At 37.8% G+C, this 16,562-nt stretch overlaps 2 protein-coding genes across 8 annotated transcripts; both read right to left on the reverse strand.

Annotated features, from left to right (window-relative positions):
- Nucleotides 1-233: 233 nt before the first annotated feature.
- Nucleotides 234-3,005, reverse strand: LOC131324722 (uncharacterized). 3 transcript variants are annotated; one of them, XM_058356807.1, is made up of 7 exons: nt 2,520-2,662; nt 2,095-2,186; nt 1,529-1,626; nt 1,205-1,276; nt 988-1,112; nt 653-725; nt 234-540 (listed from the first exon to the last, which is right to left on the reverse strand). In XM_058356807.1, exons 2-7 carry the CDS (start codon nt 2,099-2,101, stop codon nt 436-438), a joined length of 480 nt encoding a protein of 159 aa, XP_058212790.1. In that variant the 5' UTR covers nt 2,102-2,186; nt 2,520-2,662; the 3' UTR covers nt 234-435. The 3 variants fall into 3 exon arrangements, with proteins under 3 accessions (XP_058212790.1, XP_058212788.1, XP_058212789.1); XM_058356805.1 differs by lacking the exon at nt 2,095-2,186 and having other exon boundaries at nt 2,520-3,005; XM_058356806.1 differs by lacking the exons at nt 1,205-1,276; nt 2,095-2,186 and having other exon boundaries at nt 2,520-2,990.
- Nucleotides 3,006-3,625: 620 nt separating this feature from the next.
- LOC131324719 (protein PTST homolog 3, chloroplastic) lies at nt 3,626-14,350 on the reverse strand. 5 transcript variants are annotated; one of them, XM_058356801.1, is made up of 13 exons: nt 14,083-14,349; nt 13,683-13,787; nt 10,134-10,288; nt 9,828-10,043; nt 9,155-9,362; nt 8,386-8,446; nt 8,237-8,287; nt 7,957-8,010; nt 6,890-7,009; nt 6,084-6,208; nt 5,931-5,982; nt 4,857-5,001; nt 3,626-4,057 (listed from the first exon to the last, which is right to left on the reverse strand). In XM_058356801.1, exons 1-12 carry the CDS (start codon nt 14,241-14,243, stop codon nt 4,903-4,905), a joined length of 1,407 nt encoding a protein of 468 aa, XP_058212784.1. In that variant the 5' UTR covers nt 14,244-14,349; the 3' UTR covers nt 3,626-4,057; nt 4,857-4,902. The 5 variants fall into 5 exon arrangements, 3 of the variants coding, with proteins under 3 accessions (XP_058212784.1, XP_058212783.1, XP_058212785.1); XM_058356800.1 differs by having other exon boundaries at nt 3,626-4,061; XM_058356802.1 differs by having other exon boundaries at nt 3,626-4,167.
- Between the last annotated feature and the right edge of the window lie 2,212 nt (nt 14,351-16,562).

The raw sequence follows: 16,562 nt of genomic DNA on the forward strand, positions 1-16,562 counted from the left end.
TGTCTCACTAAGTTGCCTTTTTAGGTATCTAATAATAGAGAAACCGCTGCTAGTGCAATTGGTTGTGTCATTTCTCCCACCATGGATGCCTTAGTTTGAGTCCCACGAGAGGCAGGCTTTGGGGGCTAGGACTATGAATGCTTTGGGGGGCCAGGACTATGGTTAACTTTTGAACCCCTATGCTAGCTCTAACTCCCGCTAATGTATAGAAATTCTCTCATGGGATACAAGTATATCAAACGACAACATATCGCAAAATACCATAAAACATGAAGTTCCAGTTGATCTCAGTACTCCCTGGTTTTCACTAAAAGTGTCCACCAATCCCTATTTCCCAGCGGATGCAATGCTAAATAGCTGCTCTACTGTCCACAAAGTACACGGTCAATCAAAATAGAAAATTTTCATTAACAGCTTTGTAGATGAAGAAAGAAATTAGTAACTGAGGCCAAGTTGAAGTCCAAGAGCAGCGTGGACAAGAAATAGTGTCATTATTCCGCTACCCAAGATCCCGTGCACATTGCGTAACCCCGGATTTCCCTGCATTGGATCGGGTAATTCAAACCCAAAAGATAAGCCTAGATAGGAAATAATCAAGTTCCTTCCAGTATTTGTTTCTCTTGAATGGAAGAATTGTAACATCATTTTTTACCTCAAACAATGTTGGCAAAATGGTTTGTACGGTCAAGAGAGCAAGGCCGATGGAACCTGTAACAGCATGAGGGCTGCAAGCAAGAAAGAGGAAAAAGAGAGGGGATTTTCGTTAATTAAGTCTAGTTCGTGGGATAACATAGTATTTTTACGTACCATAGCGGCAATATTTCATTATTTTCTGGAAACATTGGTCCATTCCATCCCCAAATCCCGTTATTACGAAACAACTTAGTATTTGTTTTGCTGGTGTTTTTACCAAAGAAACAAGAAAAAATATGGGGCTGTTTTTCTGTTTCAAGAAAACGCGCAATGCTTCTACATGAAATCAAGTACCTCTCGAAGATGGGCTTATCAGAAGTCAGTAGAGATGTTACTCCACCGGTAGCTCCAAGAGCAAAGAAGAAAAACATTCCTGCCAGAAGTTTTGGGTGCAAGTCCTTGGCTTTGGCTTTCTCCTCCTGGATCCATAAAAGCCCTTGAGTAATATTTGGAAAGAAGTTCAAAGCACAAAAATAATCTCATTTAACGTACTTCAAACGAGATCTATTACCACGTTATCTGAAAATCGTATCCGGAAACCAAGATAAGTTCCATAACCACCCATGGCAAACAGAACAACAGCCTGCACCATTACAACATGCGATACTTTAATCAAGAGGAAAATGCAGCTCCGATTAGTAGTCATGACGTGAAAGAAGACAGCAGCCCTTCATAAATACACAGAAACCATACACAGAAAAAATCGTGGAACACTCGTCTTTGTGTGTGCTAGACCTCAAGGAGCGTCATGTGCACTTTCTGTGACTGATTTATGTTCCACTGCTATCTTTTGAGGGGAAAAGAATGGTAGGAAGCCAAAAAGAAAGCAGTTTACCATGTTTCCGGGGTGACCCCAATGCACAAGCCAGCCCGGAAGATTAAATGATTTCACAAGCTCAACAAAAGGTCCGAACAGAGACTTGACAGTTCCAGCTGCAATTCATATGTTTAATCTTGTTATGACTACATATTACAAGGAAAGAAGAAACAAAACAATGTTAAGTCTATGGCAAATACGAGGCTAGAGATGGCTCATGCAGTTCGAGGTCAATACATGTTATGCAAGCCTAACGGGTGGATTGAAAGTATTGAAGTACAATCAGTACATGAATATTTAACCAAATGTTAACATACTCTACGCTTGTTTGATTGGCCGGACTATAAATAAACCCATGGAATTTAGTAATTATATGTTACTAAATCCATCAATTATGATTACCGATGTTACACACTCCGAGTACCAAATAGCACACACTGAAAAATTAGTCGTCCGGCTGTTATATCATTTCTCCATGATTGTTGTATCAAAATCCAAAAACCACGGTAAGATCAAATTCATAACTTCACGAATGAAACAGACCGTTAAAGAAACTAAAATCCTAACTGAAGTATAAGTACAACCTTGCATCGCAACGAACGAAGCTACCAACTTCTAGATACTCCCATTGATTTATGGTCGAAAAGGAAATGCCCAGACCGGACAAATGATCGATCTGATACAAAAACAGAATGACGTGACGGTGAAATTTCTCAAATTAGAGGTCGGACTGTTTACTATGAACTTTACTTCCTTCGTCTTATCGTTTTGATCCCTCTCCAGAAATCCAACTATCCAATTAAGGAGACGTCATCATTGTACGTGCTTCAAAAAACGGAAGGATCTATGTCCACCCGAAACTTCCTACGATTCTGTTGGGAAGCCCGTACAAGCTTACCGCCACATCGATCTAGATCTTTTTCGAAATTCATTATCAGGATGGACATGCTAGCCTCCATGATACTATAAGTTTTGTATTTGTAGCTGTTCACAAAAAAAAAAGTTTTACCTCCAGGAAGAGCAGCCACAAAAAGCAAAGGCAAAGGAGTGAAGGAGTACAACAGTGTCTCATTGGGCTCCACCTCTTCTTCTTCTTCTTCTTCTTCTTCCTCCTCCTCATTTTGAGCTCTATCAACATGAGCTTCGCAATGAATCCTGTTCTTGAGGGCAAATGAGGGAAAGAAAACAGCTCTTGTTGTTGTTCCAAAAGGGAATGAGGAGCCTGCAGAGGGAATTTTGCAGGAAGTGATCACTGAAGAAGTGGGAATTACTAGCAATGAAGAGGATGGCGGAAGAGTGCAAGGAATATTGTTCAAACTAAGGGAGGCAAAAGCTTTCGCCACTGCCATTATAAAATGCCACGTGGGGAACAAGGAAAGATTTGTGTGATGTTGTGGAGACCGATTTGTGAGGAGTGATACAGAGAGTAAAAGAAAGAAGTGCAGAAAAGATGGACTGTGAGAGAGAGAGATATAGAGAGAGAGATGAAGTGGGAAAGGCAAGAAAAGTGACACGCCTGCCTATAGATGTAAAACTTTCCACGTGGTGTCAACACACCTGCCTGTAGATGTAAAACTAATCTTCTTTTTTGTTCTTCTTATCCATTTGGATCGTTAAATAAGGCTTCCAGAAAATTGTTGAATCACCCCGACCACCAATACATCATTTGGCATACATTAAATATAAACTCGATTATACTGGGCTCATCTTTGAATTCCACGCAAATAATTACTTCATCCGTCTATTTTTTTAGTGTCCATACTAGATAGAAAGTCAATTATGTTGGGCTCATCTTAGAACTCATCACTTTCTAAAACTCGTTGAGATTATCTATCACACAAAAATTCATGTTCAACAGAATATCAATATTTATGTCTTCGGAATGCCGCCAAGATATCAGTAACTTTGGTTTGATAGTTACGACTATAATAAGTCATTTGTAACCTTTAACACCAACTTTGAATCCAACACTTGCTTTAGTCTCTGCTTGCTCTGATCTTCATTCCCAACCTTAGAACTTCTATGCAAAAATATAATGTACACATACTCAATTCTACAACAAGAACATTCAATCAAACCTTAGAAATTCTATGCAGAAACCTAATATACACCAACTTATATCTACAACGAGAACACTCAATCAACAAATTTGATTACAGAAGCGTCAAGGGCTTGCCAATTACAAAATAAGGAACTAACATAATGCATTCCAAAACCAATCTCAGCTGATTTCATTACCTACATTATTACCTAGCCCCATCATGCTGATGCAAGCACTATAGTTTCCTGCAGAAAGGAGTTCCTCGGGAGCAGTTCATTGATTTTACTCCCCGATGACATGAGGAGAAACACCAGACAAGACTCGAGCTAGTACTTTACACAATTGCCAGGGCCGACTTAGAGTTGAACTTCTTCATTACAGCGGCAGTGTGAACCTCAAAGCTGCAGTATCCTGCATGTTTTTTTCTTCAACAGCCCGCGGTACTGGTTTTGGTCTTCTCTCATTGCATAGTCATGAATCGGTAAAAACCAGATAACTCTTCCCGTCTTCCTTACAAATTGACAGAAGAAGATAGATGATGTACCACTATGGTGCTATGTCTGGGAATTTACATTGAGCTAGGGTGGAAAGTCCACTATGCTTTCAGAATAAGCATCTGAAATTGAATAGTCTCACAAGTACAAACATGCACAACCCACCAATACAGAGATCTCAGTTATGATGCAAAACAGAATGCAAGAATCATCACTACTGAAGAAATGAAACCATAAATGACGCTTTGCTCATTTGGGTGGAAAGTCCACAAACGTAACGACTCAATTAGATTATATTGACATTCCAATGTTAGTATTGGCTGCTGCTAGCACAAATGTAAATATTGGGTTGTTTTTTCATTTCTTTTTTCTTTTTTGCAGAAACAAAAACAATCAAAATTGAAAGCTCTTTTTCATATGGCTCCCAGATCATGATGTCCTCGAGAAGTGAGTTGCTTTTAGAAAACTTTCGGGGTAATTGGCCATGCTGTTGTCTAGCTACACTTATTGCAGTGAGGTTCGGATTTCAACTCATATGGAGAGGAAGTTGATAACCCTTTGTAATTGTAGGGTTGGGGTTAAGGTAGCATAGATTCTTTTCACCCCTCAAAAGGGAAAAAAAAAAAAACTCTCTGAAAAACCATCAGCAGGTAGGTCTTCTTAACGATTGACAAGCACTGACCACTAGAGTTGCAGTACTTCAGAAAAGAGTACTACATAGGAATTTGATAGGCCAGATAGAATTCTGAAGTACAAGTACTTGAATGGGTATTTTGACTTCACTACAGCAAAATAGAAGGAAATGAAGTACCTTGGTAAGTATGTAGATGGAAAAAATGTCACCCATCAAAGCTGTATCATCTATCAACACGGAGAATATTATTTTCTATCGTACCCTTTGTAACAGACTCTCGCTGAGGATCAATCCTCCAATTGCCATCAACAACAAATTTTATCTGAAATGGAACAACATCGACAATGACTAGAAAATTTTGCATGGAAGCCTGCTAAACTGGGATGCTCAAATGGTATTATGATATGATGATGCAACATACTTCAGATAGGCTGTCCTGTTGTAGCATGCATTGAGAATAACAAATTAAATAAATCATTGAACGTCAAGGACTTCATTTCAACTTCTGAAGTTTGCAAACAATGGATATTTCAGGTGCCACTCATCAATTGCTTACCACATAGTACAAGGGATAAGAAACTAAATTCCAAAATAGTACGTAATTTCATCATTTTCCTTTCAATTTGTTTTATCTCCTATGAGCGGTACCTGCAACTATCATCACAGAGTAACAATTATATTTCTGAAGTAAAGAGGAAGTATCGAGTACCTAAGTGGCAAGTCCATGGCCACATACTTAAACACTTCTTGGATTGTAGTAGATTCCCATCCTAAAAAGTCGTGGCTAAAACAAGTTTTCCAAAACTCGCAAACCATTCTAACTGGGAAACAACATAGAGCGCATATAGATAAACAAGATATGGAGTGAACTGAATGGAGGGACTTGACACCAAGATCTCTTAGAAGTTACCCAACCCCTGATACCATGTTAGATAATTAACTGCCCAGAATGCTCAAGTCATAAGAGAATTGGCTCAAATGTGCATATTAAGCCTTCACAAAATCTACCAGACTACCACATAAGTTTTGTAACATGAACACCTTACACCCATTACATCAGTTTCTGTTTTCCCTCCAAACAGCCAACTTGATTGCCAACCACATTGACAGTGTATGACGTCATACAACCTCGATGTTAAATTTCAGATACCATTATAAGTTGATCGTACATTGATTAGGTAGTGGATTGGAAGTTTATTGCAATGAGGCTAAACATCACTATAGTATAAATAATTTGGGGCATTCACACACCTCATATATCCCAGGATATAGCCATAACGCCGTTGTCCAAAGTCTAGATTTCCTGTCAAGTTAAAGGAACAAAGTGAGTTCTTCAGCAACAAAAAGGCCAAAAAATATTGACCATCAAATAAAGGCACAATAGGTTTACAGACAGAAGAGAACCTTGAACTCTTAGGGTCTGTGATACTAGATGATGGCTGTGGGTCCATCGCAATACGATGATGCCAACCATTGAAGCTACCCGTCACCTCTACAGCATCACCATCCCCCTCATACTGAATCTCAACCTAAAATCAGGAAAATTTTATTTAGTCAACCGAAGCTGTCTTGGAAAAAATTCAAGAAAGAACACAAGCCTCACTGTATAGCAAACAGGGGATGAAAAGCAGAACAAACAAATATAGAAAGAAAAGAAAAAACGAAAACAGTTTGAGGACTGGAAAGAAAAGAAAAAACGAAAAAAGAATGAACAAACGAAAGACAGCAAGATACACACGCAAATTATAAAATGGAAAAAAAAACAAGAAGACCAAAATTGTACAGGTCACAGTTTATAACTCTCTTATCCGGCCCTTAAATCCAAAATTGTGCAGGTCACAGTTGGTTGTGAGTCTTCTTAAAAAATGAACGCTTGCTCAAATGACAAGGATCAGCAAGTATAGGGCAGGATATGCATGGAAGCGTAAAATGTAAACAATAGGAACTTGGATCTTATCCGATAAAGAGTTTGTTTAGGAACAGGTAAAACAAGCAATTTACACACCATGGTTCTTAGCCCTTCCAAGTGAGTCAACATCTCAAGTTGTTATAGTGTTTGTGTGTTCTAATAGGGTCGAGAGTAACCACCTCAATTGACAGGAGCAACGTTAGGTAATAACCTTTTGTTTAGTCATGTCTGTTGATAAAACATTAAAACATGGTAGAAATTAACAACCAAGGCTATCCAATCAAAATATCTGAAAAATAACCTCCACCAATCCAGCAAGGTTTCCTTCCGTAGCATGCAATTCGGCATCTTTCTCCATGACAAGTTTCTGTGCTTTGCTGATCTCTGTTTCTACCTTAGTTTGCAAAATTGACAAAGCAAGCTGAAGAGAGGAACCAAGTCAAACTATTATAATTAATCTTTCTAGCAAGCTATTGAATGTGAAAATGCACTTTAAAAAATTGCTGACTCAAATGCAGATTCAAATGAAGTTCTGGTCATGCTGGAACAAGATACATATGGAAAATATGGAATAGAAATGAGCATTTTTTGGACATACAAGAATACAAAGACATTTGTTTGCTTGACCAGGTTTATGTCCCACACTATCAAGTCATGTAAATTATTTGCTTGTGCATCTGTGTCAAGTTGTTGGACAAAGACCAAAAGGGAACAATATACAACCTTGTCTTCCTTAATGGGTATTACTAGCAAAGGATGAATTACTAACCAGTGACCGATAAGTCGAACCAAAAACAAAGAGTTGTAAGAGAAAACTAAAGTTGCTTTCAGATGAACAAACCTGAAATTAAGGAATTTGATATTGGAATTTACACAAATGTGCAGAATTTAGTCATTGGAGCTTGGATAAGAAACTCAGGGAGAGGAGTAAATGTACAGGAGGTACAGTGGTACACTCTATTAGGATATTTAAAGCAACTACAATCTTTCTTGGGATAAATTTGGAATGACTTGGAACAACCATGTGGTCCATGTTCACATTGTTACTTTAAACTCGTAAAAGGCTCTAATATCCATCCATATAGAAGTTGAAATCTCATCTAAATACCTAACTTCATACCCGCTCATTTGAAAGCTATAAATCCAAACCAAATCCACCACCTAGTCGATAGTTTCTCCAATGCCATTTTAACGTTCAATCATCTATCATCAAAGTATGCCGAAAGAGAAATAATAGCAGGCACCAGAAGCAAAATTGCTAAAAATCCATTTTTGTTCTGAAACTATGCTATCTGACAGAAAGTAAAGTGAACTTCCAGACAAAAGACACTGAGTGATACTCTATAACATATACAGTGCATGGGTTACCTTTTCCTTGTCAATCTGTTCCTTCAACCGAGACAATTCCAACTCCTTCTGATCCTACACAGATCAAAAAAACAATACAAAAATCATATCAGACAATAAATTTATTATATTCTAAGTTTTGGACACAAGCTGCAATGAACAACCCAAGCCATGTTTGCATGGGGAGATCTTGGGTACATGACTAGGTAAAATGAACACAAATAACAACCCTTGGCTATCCCTTTCTTACAAGTGGTTCAAGGTAAGTAGGCTTAGGCTACCAGGCTACAAAGATCATTACCAGCATGAACTTGAGGCGATTAACTTCAATTTGGTTCTCCCTTTTTATAGTCTGTCTTACAAAGGCAAGAGATTTACATGTCAAAAGGGACAGTTAATGAAATACTGGTACTGAAAACAGAACTGGAATTAAAAGTATGCTGTCATGACCTGATCATCCAATTCCTCATCACAACCAGCACCCAGTCCTCCCCCTGACAAATTGTACTCCCTACAGATAATACCAAAAAAGTAGAAACATTTTTTAAATTAAATGAAGGAAACACAATAAAATGCCAAAGGCCATTGGGAGTAAATTTAATTGAAGTGACTGCATCTTTCTTTTCCTCAGTACTGATGTATGGGAATCGTAAGGAACTCAAGAAGATGCAGTGGCGAAAACAAGGAAATCTGGGAATCCCCAAATATTCTCCTGTCCTAGCGTCTTCTTGGTTAACACCAGAACTTCTATATACATTTGCTACATCTCAACGTGTCCTTGGCAATAAACAAAAGGTGTGCTATGCCAAAAGTTGATTTTGTAAGTCACTGGAATTTGAATAACAGGATTTGAAAGCAGCCCTTGACTTAAACGCTAGTTAGGGCTGTAAACGAGCCGAGCTTTGTCGAGCTCGAGCTCGGCTCGTTTACTAAAAACAAGCCAAAAACTTGAGCTCGAGCTCGGCTCTAGCCTTAACGAGCCGAGCTCCACTCAACTCACTTAGTAAACGAGCCGAAAACTCGAGCTCAAGCTCGGCTTGTTTCGTAAACGAGCCAAGCTTGCGAACTGCTCAGTTTGTTTACAGCCCTACTGCTAGTCAATGGCAGTGGGACATTCACTGTCAATCACCAGACATCTGGAACCTAGTTATAGGACCAAGGAGAAAAATCAAAGCTGCAAGTTTGGAAATACAAATTGTAGAAGGTGTATACTGTATACCTTGGGGTGTTGGTTCCTGATACAGGAAAGACAACTTGTTTGGGTGATAAGATACTTCCGTTGATTATCTTAGCAGTATCGCCTCTGTGAAGCACCCAGTCAGAGCGCTCCTCACTAAGAGAACTGCATTCATTTTTTACATTCTCTAACTCAACAAATTCGTTTCCACTGTCTGCACCAATCTCATGTAAAATGCCAAAGCCATCCTCTGAGCAAAAGTAGCTACATGTAATCAACTTCACATTTTGGCAAAAACCAAACAGCAAAGCAAATCAAATCAAAACATTTGAACACCAGATTTTCCAAAACATCACAATACATAATCCACAATAATTACATTTCGAATCTAATTACACAACATTGTCCACATTTATTGCGAGTTACCAAGATAAACATGACTATACTGCTCACTAGTTAGAACATGCTCGTACATATATAAGCAAGAGGGGTGGCAGGGGCAGGGGGCTCTCCATATGTTAAAAATGCAGTGATCTTTAGTGTGACTGAAAGATTGGCAAGTTAATTAATTACACTCGGATAGTGAGATGGATAAACATGACAGAAACGAATTCTGATTTCCATTGGGAAGAAAATAACTAATTCGGAGAAACTTCCTATAATTGAGACGTCCGTTTCTCATCATTGCTAATCAAACCAATAGTGGAACAGATACCTTCAATTGGATCTAATTCTCCATTCTGGATGAACTTTTCCACTTTCTCGTGCAAGGATGAATTAGTTGAAGACTCTATAGCCTTGCATCCGTTGCTATCAGAGTTAACAGCACAATCCATATTAGCTCCGTTTGCACTATTTAAATAATTTTGCTTGGCGGAAACCTCACTCGACGAGAACACGTCATCCATTTCTTCCACCTCCTTATCCAGACCTTCAATTGGTGGGCAAGACCGTCAATGTACATTTACAAGTCAAATGGTATCACACTTAATTGATAAGAAATTTGAGAAACAAACCTGACCTGCTGAGTCATATTCACATTCAACACTTAAATCCTGATTTCTACTTAAGCCAGGCTCTGTATCAGACTCCTTTTTGTCAGACTTTGCTGATGTTTCAAGAAGATCCTTTACAAGTTTATATCCCCTCCGCCGAACAATATTTGCAAGGTCTTGCCTATAGGATATCAGGAAGAGGTTAATAGAAAAATGAGAAATAAAAGAATTTCTTGAAAAAAAAAAAATGATACATCGATATTAAGTAGTTCTATTCCAGCACCTTCGAAAAAAAACAGAAGGAAATTTCTCTAATTAGGGAAAAGCAAGTAGATACGAAAGCCTAACTCATGGGAGTTGTTAATAGAGTCCGATTATGGGTACACCATTTGGTGTACACTAAATGTATACCGGGTTGTGTGTGACCCATCTCGGGTCCCACACTAATGATTAGAGCCGTTCAATTTGTTTAAAATATTTTTGAAGGGTCCTTTTTGAAAATCAACTCAGTCGGATATCGATAAGAGATTGATCAATTGATCAATTTTGGTCCTTTCAAGTCCAGGTACGAAAAATTGAACAAATTGATCAAACCCTTACCCATATCCGAATGAACTAATGTTTTACTGGGACCCTTAGAAACATGTTTTAAAAAAATTTAATGGCTTCGATTATTTGTGAGGGACTCCGAAGTAGTTCCCCCACAATCCAGTGTACATTTAGTGTACACCAAATGTTGTATCCATAGTTTTGTTGCTATTCCTAAAGGGACCAATTAAATGTTTCATGAGAACCTTCTGTAAAACAGCAAATCCCTTCGTATTTAACTACCGTCATTTCAATTGTTAGAAAATCATTTCGCCTTCTTGCAAAGGAAGGTGACGAATGCTATAGAATTTACAATCATGAACTTCTACTTCAATCTCTTTGCTGGTCCAGAAACCAACATTTGAGAATCACAGACTTGTTGAGCTTTTTGTTGTCCTTCAAGGAAAAGCCGAAGGTGTACGAAATTGTTGTAGAAAACCCAAGAAGCCTTATGGGAAGAGTTTTGGTCTTCTTTTAGCGACTCTGTTTGGTTGTTTTATTCGCAAATTACATTGCACCTAAGGTTTGTTGGGACACATATTTTGGAAGATCCCCATTTTAACTCTTAATTGGTTGAAGTACTTTGTAATTTGAAGAGTCAATGCAAAGATGTTAACGCATGCTAGCAGGGTCTTCACATTCTTGGTTTGATTTAAGTGGCTTAATCGCAGTGGACCACATTTTTCTGTTTGTATGAAACAAATTTTGAACTGTTTCAGATACTTGGACTGAGGATGCATGACATTCTGGACTAACTAGGCTCTTTCTGAATTTTTGTCTGAAGTGACATTCAAAGTTTCTCGAAGTATCCTAACATTAATAATGAATTATCTAGTGAAACATTGGGAGGGGAAGAAAGACATCAGACAACAATTTCAAAAAGTCAACTACAGACAATGAGAATTGTATCAGGATATTGTGCCTCAAGAAAGGAAAAATCTGTAATGCTGCTAAAAGACCTTTGCAATATGTGGAATGGAAGATGAGTGAGGCCAACAAAGTGCCATGGATGTAGTAGGCCAAGGTGATAAGTGTGGGAGCAGTAAGAAAGTTCGTGAATGCCAGACACCTATGAAGCACCGACACCTCTAGAGGTCGACGTATTGCAGTGTCAAACACGGGAACACAGCGGGGACACGCGGGGACACATATGGGACATGCCACGTGGCATCCCATAATTTAATTTAAATTTTTGAGAGGGACACAGCTGGGGACACTGGGGGACACCGATGGGGACACGGAAGGGGTCAAAGTGTAATTTATTTAAAAATTTTGGGGTCAAACTGTGATTTTTTAAAAAAATTTGGGGGTCAAATTGTAATTTTTAAAAAAAATTCAGGGGTTAAACTGTAATTTTTCAATAGGGTTGTATTGAACTTATGGATGTCTTGTTTTGCTTGAAATGGTATTGGAACTATGGATTTTTCGTTTTGTTTTTGCTACTATTTAAACTTGAAAAAAAATATAAATAAATATACACGTGGCGTGTCCCCTGCCGTGTCCGTGTCCCTATTTTTTTAGAATTCCCGTGTCCGGGTCCATGCATCAGAGCCAAACACTAAACGAAGAACATCAATTTTGTTATAGCCAACTAAAGAAAACTACACCGTGTAGCCGACCAACCTCTTAAGTAGTTGCGACAAATCTGAGTTCTACTAACCTCATCGGATCCAATACACAAGATTTAAGTCTACCTATATGATTTACGTCCTCTCTCAAAAAAGTAATGACCCTGAAATCAATTGAAAATTAGAAGTGCTTGCAGGAGAAATCGAGACCCCCCAAATTTCAGGGTTCGCCAATGCCTTGCAGTGAGATTTTGTTTTTGAAAACATAAATAAAAAAAGTAGGCCATGAACAGAAAGGATAGAGTCCCAAAACAAAAATACGATTATAGTATTCTTTTGTATTTCGATATTCAATAACTTAATAGAAAATGCATCAATGGGATGCCAACCAACTGCCCATGTACAAAAGTAGGCCATGAACAGAAAGGATCTAAACATCAGAAAACCTAAAAACCACTAAAAAAATCCATGTACTCCACTATACTCAACTCTATGTGCAAAAAAAATACCATATCAAGAAATTGGTCCAGGGTAGGATTGCACTCCCCCGACTCCCAATTATGCAAACTAGAAAGGAATATACTCTTGAACCTAAACATAAGCCTATCCACACTATCAAAATATCTACTATTCCGCTCTCTCCAAATAAGCCACATCAAGCAAAGAGGATCAAAATCTAAAACTACCATTTCATCCACTCACTCTAACCCCAAAGTTCCAAACCATTCCTCAATCAGCTTTACCACCAAACATGGGCCCATGACAAGCCCCACTAAAAAAGAACCATAGCCCAAAGCTCCCTTGCAACCAGACCGTGAATAAACAAGAGTGCCCCTGATTCTCCTTCACTCAAAGATATGCATGCAACACTGATTAACAATAACATTTCTACGCCCAATAAGATTATCGACGGTCAGAATCTTATCCTTAACGTTACTATAATAGTAATACGCTCCTCATAACTCTCCTCATCATCTTTTTCCTAGATAAGGATATAAGTTCCCTCATCTAGTCATCTTTTATGCAACTCCAAAGTCATTATCTTAGGCAATTACAGGACTGTCAAGACTATACACATAACACGTTTATCGGAATTTCGAAGTTATGCCTCCAAAATATTGGTCATAGCAAACTTAGACTTCCTATTCTACATTGAAACAACATAATTTCTTTTCTACTTGAATCAGTAAATTAAGCTGTAATGTGACTCAATCAAACACATGCTACTCATTTCCAAGAACATCACCAATGAAACAACTCAATCCATGTTTTCCTTAACATTGATTTTTGCGACTCCTACAATATTTTAACTTAGTTCACATATTCACTCTGTAAACAATTCTTACATCATCTTAACAAAATTGCTACTTTGCCAACAAAAGAAAGAATAAGCAAGCCCAACAAAAAAACTTCCCAAACCTTCCATGCTGGGAAAGCTCCTTCAAAGAGGGAACGTGATCTTCCGGAAGCCTGGCTGCAGATACGAATTCCCGGATATCGCGGCAGAGATCTGCATTGCTCTTCCTATGTATCCAAACATAGAATTTCACAATAAAGCTTTATACAGCATACCAAATCCATAGAGAAAAACACATCCACAAAGTTCATAACCATAGTAAGGGCCTGTTTGATTGGCTGGATAAGACGTGGGTTGGAGCGTATAAATGCAAATATTGCATTAAGGGATGCCCTAGAATCCCCTTACTGATAACCCAATCAATACACCGAGGCCTAAAATAACTGGACTAAAACTTCAAATATAGGTACACGCTGTAAGCATACAGTTACGCAAACAACCCTTTTGAGTGATTAAAAAAACCTGGGTTTCTTGATTGAAGAAGCTAAAATTGCGGGGTGCCGGTGGGTGAGATGGCAGAAGTGGTGAATACTGTGACCTGCTTTGCTTGAGGGAAGAGGAGCAGCAAAGGGTTTATTGGAACCGAGGGAAAAGAAGCTTGGGAAGTGAGAGAGTACCGACATGAGAGAGCTGTATGAAGTTCCAGCATTTGAGAGAGGTGTGCTGAAAATGGTTTAGAACGGATGAGATTCGTTGAGAGAATGGAGTAATTGGTTTTGGCACGGTAAAGATTCGTGTCATTTTTATTACTACTTGTTATAAAACGAATTCCTTTCTGAGACTATCTAACTTATTACTCAAATTTTGACTCAAAATTTAAATTTAAATAAAAATTATTCAAAATCTTTCTTCACTTCTTACCCAAACTTATGCCAAATTTGAATTTAAACTCAAATTTACTTAGACTCAAACCCTTACTCAAATTTTAAAGGCAAATTTCACACTTTTAAATTTGAGACTTGGCTAGTAATGAAACTTTTATTCAAATTTGTGCATATTTGTGTTTGGGTTTGAGTTTGCTCATTGGAACACCCCATAGCAAAGGAAGCTTTTACTCATATTTTACTCAAATTTGAGTAAGGGATGAAAATGCTCTAAACAATTGTACTATACTATTATGAAAGAGACGGCTAACCATATGAAAGTCCCGGTGGGTTGTAGTTGAAATAGGAAACTAGGTGGGTTGTAGTTGAAATAGGAAACTATATGTTATCTTGGCCTTAACTTAAATTTGAAAGTTGTCCTTATTTGAATTTTTTTTTTATTTGTTAGTTTCACGTCAAACTTTTATGGGTTATTGATTGGTCTTGACAAGAGGAATTGGAAAAGTAAAATTTTGGCACTTTTACCCAAGTATTTTGAGAAATAACCACTTTTTAGCGCGAAAAATGTCATTTCCCACGTTAAAAAGTGGTTATTTGTTAAAATATTTGGGTAAAAGCAAAAAAAAATTAATTTTCCGATTCCTCTCGTTGAGACAAATCAATAATCCACAAAAGTTTGGCGCAAAACTAACAAATGTAAAAAAAATTAAAATAAAGATAAAATTTTTAGGTTTAAATTAAGTCCAAGCGAACGTAAGCATTAATGCTTTGATTGTTAAATCTATATAAATAGAATTGTTAAGCACTTGTTGATGTTCTTAGGATATAATGGAGAAAAACAAAATGGAAAGAAAGAGAACGATCCAGGAAAAGGTAATGAGAATATGATTGGGTCTGGAGGATCAATCTTAATAATAGTTCTTGAAGAACCAATTTTATACTTATACTGTATTCATTATCGTCTTTACTTTCTGTAAAATTCTTAGTCCTTGATGAACCAATTTTATACTTATATTGTATTTATTATTAACTTTACTTTTCTGTAAAGTTCTTTTATTATTGTCTCAATTTTATAACACGTTATCACCATGAAACTCTAACTAAATAGGGTGACCTACTGGAAGTAGTGTACCTCTAATACTTGTAGTATGCTCTAAACGGAAAGGGTGTCATACTTGAAGTAGTGTACTCCTAATACGTGAAGCTCCTAGTACCTGAAGTATTGTACTTACCATTAAGAAGTACCCAGAGTTTTATAATTTAGAGATACCTGTAGTATTCTACTCCAAGGGGAAAAAAAATGGATACATGAAATATTTTCTTAAAACATACTTGAAGTAGACTCAACTAGCTTTTCAACGATAAAAACTACACTTAAATTGAAGTTCATGAGTGATTGGAGCAAGTCCACGAAATTTGGCCTATCACGCAGTTTTAAGGTTGTGGCCGTGAGGTTAAGAGGTTGCGACCACATGGTCAGAGTCTACAGCCGCAAGGTCAATTTTTGCACATTTGGCGCCCGCCACTTGTTTTACGTGGCCCCCATTTCTCATTTGGTGGCACGCGAGATTTAATATGGCAGCCGCTAAATCAGAAGTGGCGGCTGCCAAGTCTTTTTTATGGAACGAATATTCCAGAATGCAGATAAGCGTCAGAAGTGTTTGAGTTTCATCAAAATACTTGATCTGGCCGTTTATACTTTTTCAACACGTTACAAACTCTTCATGACAGAGTTTTAAGGGAAATTAACTCTATTTTTGAATTTAATTAATTTCTCATTAACTATCTCTAACTCTAGCCCTAATCTTTATAGGAGGCTCTCCTACTAATTTCTACACTTCTCATCAGTCAATCAGCCCTTCCATCACAAATGACCCAATCACACTGAGGAATCCCCATGATCACGCAAGGGTAACGCATGCATTCCCCTCATCGTCCCCTTGGCTATTGAATACAGAATTCCTTTTTGGTTTATTAGTTCTTAAAATCAAGTGACAATTTCAAATAGATAAAGTGTGCCGCAACGGACACTTTCAATTTAGACATGTCGCAACGGACATTTTCAATTTAGACGTGCCGCAACGGGTGTTGTGAGTTCATGTTTGACCATCCAATTAT

This window comes from Rhododendron vialii, chromosome 4a (assembly GCF_030253575.1).
Source record: "Rhododendron vialii isolate Sample 1 chromosome 4a, ASM3025357v1".
Lineage (NCBI taxonomy): Eukaryota > Viridiplantae > Streptophyta > Magnoliopsida > Ericales > Ericaceae > Rhododendron > Rhododendron vialii.